This window comes from Natator depressus, chromosome 7 (genome assembly GCF_965152275.1).
Source record: "Natator depressus isolate rNatDep1 chromosome 7, rNatDep2.hap1, whole genome shotgun sequence".
Taxonomy (NCBI): Eukaryota; Metazoa; Chordata; order Testudines; family Cheloniidae; genus Natator; species Natator depressus.
The window spans coordinates 54991696-55001238 of NC_134240.1; the positions used below are offsets into that span (position 1 = coordinate 54991696).

Genomic DNA, 9543 nt, shown 5'->3' on the forward strand with positions numbered 1-9543 from the left:
GTGACCAAAATCCCAAGCAATGAAACAAAGGACAATTGTTTTGTTTCTCCCCCAGCTGCGTTTGGAGATGGCTCGCAGCTCCATATCACATCTGTTCAGTCAGTCCAACCCCTAGAGGCCTACTGCAGATGAATTGCTGCAGCTCAGGTACGGGGTGCTGCCAGAGTGATACTCACACACTGATCTCTCAGCCCCTGTGCAGAAGGGCAACAGCAACAAGTCCCAAATGTTTTGCCTGCACGCCCCATTTGGAGACTTATTGATTCCTGCAATGCCAGACAGCAGCAAAGCAACCAAAGAATCCAGGGCCAGGTGCTCATTCTGCAGGGCCTCCACAGGGCCCCAGCAGAAATAGGTGTGCATGCAAGGTGCATGCAAGATCAAGCAGAGGGCGCCATTTGGCAGAGGCATCATCATATTCAACTGGGATCGCAGTCTCATCTGCTGATGGCACAAACCCAAGTGGGGGTGGGGCCCATAGCATGGGAACCGCTGGTCTACAGGAATGAGGATTTCCCAGCCCTGGAGAGACCAGCTCTGCTGGGAGCATGATGTGTGGCAATGTATCTTCAGAGAAATACAGCAGTTGGGTGGGAGTGTTGGCTCACCTGCTCCTGGCCACAGGTCTTCCCTTTGGTCCTTCTCCTTTTGTTCTTTTCTTTTGTTTCATTTTCTTTTCTTCTTTTTTTTATTTTTATTTTTTTACTGTTTGTCCTTTCAACCAGTCCATTCTTCTCCTGTGTTAACTTTCAGGTTCCCCTTATTATTATAGTGCCACATCCCGAGGCGCTGCACCTCCCACTGCTGCCGCTGCCTATGACCGCCACTAGTTACCATGGAAACCACATGAAACTGCAGGGCGACAGCTTAGGCCTTCATATTGTACCTGTCTGATCAACTTTCTCCATCCCTGGGAAGAGTGAAGAGAACTTCTCCGTCCCCCTCCACGCCCAGCTATCCCTTCCCTTCCCCGCAGAACGTGTTGGATTGAAGCGCTCGCGACATCGGACTGAGAAATACTCGTCCCCTGCACTCTGTCCCTCGCCCCAACCTAACTACTTCCATGGGCAGCCGGAAAGGCCTGTGGCCAGCTCACCTGCTGCTGCAGTCCGTCAAACAATCCCAGGCACAGTTCAGCCATGCAAGGCCTCCCTGACTTTGAAGACTGAGGGGAATTCCAGCAATGCAACCTGCCACCCTCGTTTATACAGGACCCTGTTCTCCAGGGAGTGGTAGAGGCAGGGTGAAGCGGGGAGGAAGCCACCTGCAACAAAGTGTTCCCTCGAGAAACTTTCTTCCGTGGTAGAAGCTTCAAAATGCTAACCGACAAGCCTGTTTCAGAGGCCTGAGGGAATGGTCTGGCTGGCATGGGGATGGCAGCACAGAGAGGCAACCCATCTGGCAGTGAAGGAAAGGCCCAAGTGCAACACTCTCCATTCCCCCCCACCCCCCGGGTCTCTCTGTGTGCTCCATCCCCACTCTTCCCTTCATGCCTTGGCTTCCTTCAAGGTTCCGTTTGAAGGACACACCCGGCATGCTGTGACCTCACAGGGCGGAGTTGGGTTGAAACACACACAAACACGATTTCTGTGACACACAATCAGCTCAGACAGGAGGATGGAGCGACATCAACCAACCGACCGATGAAATGAAGAAATATATAAATAGATATATAAATATAACTGTGTTTTTATGCTTTGTCATGAAGGTCTGTAAAAAGGAAAAAAATGAACAAATCCCCAATTTTCTAAAAAAAAAAGAAAAATCAACAAAAAAAACCAAAATAACAAAAACCCTACAAAAATAAACCCAAATCCCCTCGCCCGAATGGCACACAAGTTCCTCTGATGTTTGATGCTCCCCATTCACTCTTGGGTTTCATTTCCTTTCTGTTTTGCACTAGAATGTGATGGTGGAGAGGATTGGAAGCCAGCTCTGCCCCATCACCTCCTCTTTTCCTAATCTCAATCCCATTCTCCGGGGAGCAGTGTGGACAATTCACATCTGGCAAAAAATAAAATTACCAAACAAAACAGCCAACTAAACGCACCCCATGGGAAGTCAGCATTTTCTGTGTCCATTGTCATCAAACAAAGAAAACAAACCCAGTCTCTTGCTCTAACTGCGCTTGTGGTAGAAAGGATCGTGTGGGGTTTCATGCAGGTCCATTAGATCTCCCGTCAGCCAGCAGTTCTGAGACAGACAAATTCAGAATTGGCTGGGATTGTTGCTTGGTTCCCTACCACTTGGTTCCCATGTGCTTAACCTTGCACCTACTCCCTTCACCCATACCTGCCTCAGTCAGCCTTAACTCCCACACCTTAATACCTGTGCCCTACACTGGTCCCCGAATACCTACACCTTAATCTCTACAGCCCCATTACATGTTCTACTCTCAATTCCCAAGCCCCTACAGCCTTGCTATCTATGCCCTATCCCACTCCCACGGTCCCTTTACCCTAATCCCTACACTTAGTTATCTGTGTTGTGCACCCTAACATCTATCACCTATGGCCTCATCCTTGCACCCTCAATCCTATATTTCACACCGTAATATTCACTCCCTGATTCCTGAATGCTCTTGTAATGATTCTGTAGTGATTCTCTGCTCTCTTTGGTTCCCCAGTGATTCCCAAGCACTGTTTTTCGAAAGGCTGATTGTCAGCGGAAATGCTTATTACTCCTGTATTGCTGACAACTTCAGCTGCTCCTGTTCTTTGGACTGACACTCCCAAAAAGCTAGTCAAAGAAAACATGAAGGCTAGAGCCGGTTTCATGGGCAGCAAGAGGTAGATTCTCATTGCTGGTTTAGAGAGGATTGGGATAAGATGAGTGCGCCACTGTCCATGAATAAAAGCAGGATAGAGTCAACCCATTGAGGGTGGAAATGTGAACCATGGAGCAGTTTCTGAAACTAGCATTTGTATAAAGCCCAGGGTTCCCAGCCCCTGAATGAAATGTGCGCATGGACTCAGCTTTGTCTCCAGGGTTAGCCTGAAGGCAAGAAAAGTCCATCATCAGCAACTGGCTGTAGTGGTCCCAAAGACCCCACTCACCCAGAGCTCTTTTCAGCACTTGCACATCTCAGGCTGACTATATGGATACGTTTTCTGCAATGGGATGGCCCAGAATGCTAAGAGGGAGTGTTTTCGTTTACACAGAAGATAAGGGCCTAAAATCTGTTCTGGTAAATCTTGAGTAACTCCAGTGAAGTCAACAGAGTTACTCCACTCCCATTAAGTCAATGGCGTTGCTCCAGATTCATTATTGTGAACCCACTGAAGTCAATCGTTATTGGAATTTATCCAGATTTATGTCAATGTGACTGGGTCGAGAATTTTGCCTATTGTCTCAGTCTATCTCAAATGAAAAAAGAGACAATGGTTAATCATTTTAAAAAACTCACCCTCATCATCCCCTCGGTTTGTCCCCCACATACTAGATAAATGCTGGGCCATAAGCCATGATGTCCCCATTTGATTCTCTCAATAGTACCTTTGTTCTCCTTGTCCAAAATCCAGCTTCACTCAGCATGCGGTCAAGGCCAGAGGTATCTAATGCCAACCATGACAACTAGAATAACCCAAGGGGCTAGAAAACATGAGACTGACACACCTCACACTGGACAACCTGCAGTTCAGGAAGACTGTTCCAAAGCAGCTAGCTGCTGAGAAAAGTCCACTCTTATGATGGCATGTCACAGAGAGACAAGATAGGCTGAGAAGGCAGGATTTGGTTGGCTCAGTCATGGCTGGCTTAATTTGATGCTCAGAGGGCCAAATTCATAGTTGGTTTAACTCCACTGATGCAAGGGGATTTCCCCCACTCATTGATTTGGCCTGGAAAGTTTAGAAGAACAGCAAGTGGGTTTGATCAGGAAAACAGAAGGACAAAGTAATATGCAGAGGACCAGGCAGTCTTATCCTCTTCCATCACCTCCCCCCGTAAAGCCCCATGCGAATGTACTGAATTACATTTGCCAAAGAGTTTCTTGTGTTGGTTGTTTTGAGTTACAGTCGATGGATGCATTGTAAAGCAGTATTATAGCTAAAGTCTAGTAGCTGACACGGGGATTTATGTGGTGATATTATGCAGAAGAAAACCATCAATATTCATATAGATTCCATTAGATTGGACTATGCAGGAAACACAGAAATTCTACCAATTATTTAATATTATGTTATTTGCAAAAACAATTGCTGCTTTGTAGGAAGATAATGTGTGTAATGTGAAGGCAATTCCTCTTGTATATAAGTTCATCTCCATCTTCATCATGGTAGTTATTAAAACAGCCTCGTCTCATCCTGTACATAAGGAACGCGCTGTCTGTACTGTGCAAGTCTTGTTGTGCTCACTGAAAACAAAACTATCTGTTCAATAAAGCACAGCACAAACCCAGAACCTGAGGGAACAGCCAAATTGTGGAAGGGCTCCTTCCCCAGGAGCCTGGGAGTTGGTTTATTTTAGGTGGATTTTTTTTCATTTTTCTTAAAAAAAAAATTACAACAAAAAACAAACAAAAAATAAAGTTTGGAAGGAAAAAAATCACTATGCAAAATCCAGCTAAATCTGTCGCTGTGTTTCACGTCTCTCCTCCATTCTGCTTTCTTTCCTTCCCTCGCTCTCCTTTATTTTCCTCTCCCTCCTTTCATTTCTTCTCTTTATCTCCCTCCTCAACACTCTTTATTTCTTCCTCCCTTACGCCTTCATTTGTAGCCCACCATCACTTCTGGAGAGGGGACTGGTGTTTCCAGTGGTCAGAGAAGATGACAGAGATAGGACTCCTGAGATTTCTTCTTGGCTCTGGGTAAACATTGTCAAGCCACATCATCTCTCTGCACCTCAGTCCCCTGCCTGTCAAATGAGTATGATAATACTTCCCTACTTTACAGAGGTGGGGTGAGGCTGAATTTGTTACATTCGCCAACTGCTTTGAGGTCCTTGGATAGATAGCTCAACAGAAGTGTAAAGTATTATTAGCAACAGCAATGATTTCCACTGCTCTTCCCTCTCCTTTTCCTTTCCCCTTTCGCTCTCTCGCTCCTCTTTATTGTCGTTCTTTTCTTTACTCTTCTTGCTTGCTCTCCTTGTCTTTTCCATTCATTCTTTGCTCCATCGCCACATTTGCTTTTTCTAACGGACCGAGCAGAAAGGTGGCACAACCCCTTTTTTTCCTCTTTCGGGGAAAGAATCCCACAAGCTGTCGCAAATGACGTGCTTTGCTGAAAGGAACAGGAAGTGTGGCATTTGGAACCAGGTGGCACTTGAGGCCTGTTCTCTGAATTCCTGTGTCCTCTCATCAACTGACCTCTTGTTTAGCGGCCTTGCTGGGATGTGGGGGCAATGGGGGAAGGAAGGGGGGGAGGGACAATTCCATTAAAGCGACACCTTTTATGACCTGTAAATGTGGGGTTTTTTTACCTCGGCGTGCTGAAAAGGGGCCATGTCTGCATGCTTTCTGACCCATCAATAGTGCTGAGTCAAATACAGAGCAAGGCTTCAGAACTAATCCCAACATGAATGTGAGGATATTACACAAACAAAACCCAAACAACCCTGCATCCATCTCTCCTTGCGAGTGTTATTCTGGATACATTCCCCCCCCCCCCCCCCCAAAGGAATCTTGTTTTACTGAACTGTTTGGAAAAAAAAAGACTTTTTTCACCCAAAGGATATGCAGTCCCCTAGGGAAAGAAACAACAGCCAGACCCGTCCTGCTCGGGATCGACTGGATGAGGGTTTCTGTAGGACCCACCCATGCTACTGCAATGTGATCCTCGCTCAGGTCTGGGAAGGTGACAAAGATTTGAAAGGCAGGAAAAAGGGATCAAATAACAATTCTAGAACTGACAACACAATCAAACCAGAACCAGAGCTAGCGGCGGTCACTGGGAGGATGCTGGGTGGGAGAGGAGGGCATCGTCAGGCGTAGGGTCATACCTGTTCTAGGCTGTTGCAGCCATTCTTGGCTTTTCCTCATTGCTTCAATTCTGTTTGAATCTTTTCTTCTTTCTTCTTCCTCCTCTTCTCTTTTGTGTGTGTGTGTGTGTGTGCGCGCGCACATGAGAAATAAAAACAATTTTTTTTTGTATGTCACCCTGGTGGCTCCTGGCTTGTTTCTCTCTCTCCAGTAGATTCACCCCGGGATTTCTGGGTTGTCACACTCCCCACACCTACACCTTTGGGCACCCTGTAAACAATAAACACCACTACTTCTAACTGTCACACTGCCTGATAGAAGGCACCATATGCATTCTAGCAATGCGTCCCGCCTCTGTGAGCTTCCACTAGCCCAGCTTCCCAGCCCTGTGAAGTGCCAGGGAACTCCCTCTTCCACTGATCTCTCTCAATGGACTCCCAATGATACACTTACATTTGGTGTCTCCCAAGCAGTCCAGATGTTATTGGGTTAGCCATTGCATTACAGTGGCCTAGGGCAGCGGTCCCATTTCACCCCTCTCCCGCCTCCTTGTAGTCTCATTTGGGGGTTAGCATCACTTGCTCAAGGTGTTTTCCGAGCGTATTTTAACCTTCCAGAGTTAGTCCCAATTCTCAACCAAAGTGATTGGACAGAGTGGGTGTACTTTGCAAAGCCTCAACAGAAAGCAGGGTGATTGACAGCTGTCAGAGCTGACGCCTGCCACTCTGCTACTCTAACAGACATATGCTTTCTTTCCATGAGTGGAATCCCTGTAACCTGGTGCTTTATCGCACCCTCCTCTCTATTCTGAATCATTCTGGTCAGTTGAGGGGCAAAACCTAATGCAACATCATTAATAGCCCAGTTACCAGCCTTAGTATTCATCCTCTGCATAAGAAATAGCTGTATGTTATTTTAAGGAGCACCGTAAACAGGCCAGATCCTGACCTATTTACTCAATGTTTCCTCAAGCATCAGCTCAACATGAAGTCCAAGGAAGTTTAACTTAGTATAGGCCCAGTGAAACCCTAGCAAGGTGCTCGCAATTTGGCCAAACTAGGTTTGCATCCACATTTTTCATGCTTCTTTAAATTGTTTTTACACAAAATCAATGGGCCAGATCCTCAGCAGATATAAATTTGCACAGTTACATTGACATCAAGAGACCAGATCCCCAGTTTATGTAAAGCAGCATAGCTCCTCTGAAGTCTGGACAGAAATGCTTCCATGAAATTGTTTTGGATTTGGTTTTTGTAATCAAAACGGTTCAAATTAAATTTTGCTTTCTCCAGAACATTTTTTCTTTCGGAGAATGCCGATTTGTCAGAATTGACGAAGCTGCAACAGAACCACTTGGTGGACTGCTTCAGAGCCAGAGACCCCAGTGCCTCCAGCCAGCATTCATGGCAGCTCCCCAAGGCAGGCAGGCAGGCAGGCCCAGAGCCACCAGTCCCTTTCACAAAGAATGTTGAAATGTTGGGGTTTTGTTCCAAATGAGAACGAGACCAAATTTTGAAATATCAATATCTTCTGCAAAACAAAACTACCTTTCTCTGCACAGCTGCAGGTGTTAGGAATCTGCCCGGGCATAGGTGAAGGAACTAGGGGCGTAGGGGGTGCTGCTGCAATCCCCCGGCTTGAAGTGGCTTCCATCATATGCAGGTTTTACAGTTTGGTTCAATGGCTCTCAGCACCCCCACTATACAAATTGTTCCAGCACCCCTGCACCCAGGACAGCAATGGGCTGATGTGTGAGAACTGGGAAGTGAACCGGATTACAAACAAAGGAAATTGACCAACCTACATTCACTGTCAGAGACGAGTATCTGACTAAGAATCAACAACCAGTGTCACTGGTGGAAAGGAAAATGGATTTTCAAATTTCATTCTGTTTTAATAATAGCTACATAGAATTTTAAGGCCAATCTGTTCATCTAGTCTAATCTCCTGCGTAGCACAGGCCAGAAAATTTCGCTCTAATTCCGGCCTCTACGCCTGTAATTCATGGTTGAACTACAACATAGTTTGAGAAAGACATCCAGTCTCAGGAGCTGTTATAGCCTGGAAAAAAGAAATAGTAGAAAGCACCAGATTCTGCCATCCTCTACTAATCCTACTGCAGACCACAGCCATTCTCAAGGGCAAGGTACTATGCAATATGAGTAAGGGCATCAGAATCTGAGCCTCAACAAGGAAAGGGATGACATAAGGGATTGCACAACAATGGCCGAAACAATGAACTCCTTTTTATAGCTACTGGGACAAGAAAAAGAGGCATTGGAACTATTCTGACATGACGAAGGCCCTATAAAAAGAGATTTGAATAAGAAGCAGGTAACAGAACGCTTGGAATCCATGAGCGTGTATGGTCCCAGCCAACCTGTCCTGATGTATGCATCTGAAGATATTGAGTTAGCTAATGAATTCTGTCCCTCTGGCAATCAGTTCTGAAAAACTGTGGCGACTGGGGAGGATGCAAGAAAAACAAATATGGTACCCACCTTCTAAAGAAAAGAAGAATGATCCTGCTAATTAACAGCTCACGTGTCTACATATTAGTCCTTCTATCCAGAGTAAAATACTGGGGAAATATGGGGGTGAGGGGAAGACTCATGGAACAGCTAGAGGCTAATGGAGTCATGGACAATAAACTGCACAGATTTGTAAAGAACAAAAACTAGACTGCATTGGCATGGCAGCTGGGGGCAGTGTCTGGCCAATTAACTTCCCATGATTCAGCACAGAGGAGCTGCCCCCGCCCCCTGTGATGCATCATGGGACGTTTGTCAAACCCAGGATTGCCAAGCCCAAGAGGCAGAGCTGCTGAGGAGGGCCACAGCATAGTGAGAGGAGCGGGGGATGGAGGGGGACAGACTCCTCAGCAGCTCTGCCTCTCCCTGCAGTGGGCCCCTTCTTTCCCCCACCCAGTCTTCTGTCCCACTCACATTGTCCATCCACATTCTACATGATTTTGCCATACACATGGTCCCCGTGTTTCTGCCCCTTTCCTCTCCCACTCTCCTGTCCACTCAGAATTCCTCCTGTATCCACCATGATCCCCTGACGGTTTTTTTTCACTACAAAAAAATGCAGTTTGGGGTTGACCAAAATTGTTCATGAATTCGGGTTGAATTTGGCAAATAGCTTCAGCTGGAGAAAAAAATGGGGGAAAATTCTGAAAAAGTCACAATATTTTGTTTCAACATTTTCTGAATGAGATGGTGTGACTTTTCACCTCTCAATTTAGCCAGATTTAACGACAAACAAAAATGGTTAAAAATATTGAAAACAAAACATTTGGTTTCATGTGAAACAAAATGTTTCTTCAGCCTGAAACGATACCTTTTTGGGAGAGAGTTGTTATTATTTTGGTGAGAAAAAAAGGAAAAATTGCTGTTTCGTGTCAAATCAAAAAAAATTTGTTTTTAGATATTTTGGTTTGACCACGAAACCAAAAAAAAAAATAAAAATCAATGACTCGCCCAGCTCTATCTAAGAGTCCTACGTCACAGTATCCCTCCAGTCCCCTGGCTGGGTTCTGATGACTAGCCCATACTCTCAACCCCTGACCAAGGAATAAAACCTAGGAATCCAGATTCCCAGCATGCTAGAGTAGCAAATAG

The 9543-nt window shown here is 45.8% G+C and overlaps 1 protein-coding gene across 1 annotated transcript in view; it reads left to right on the forward strand.

Annotated features, from left to right (window-relative positions):
* The window catches only part of PAX2 (paired box 2), a 103962-nt gene extending 98356 nt beyond the window's left edge, over window positions 1–5606 (forward strand). Inside the window, exon 10 of the mRNA XM_074958510.1 lies at window positions 773–5606. Within this exon, the coding sequence (XP_074814611.1) occupies window positions 773–894 (122 nt within the window). The 3' untranslated portion in view covers window positions 895–5606. The remainder of the gene's footprint in view (window positions 1–772) is intronic.
* Window positions 5607–9543: the final 3937 nt, after the last annotated feature.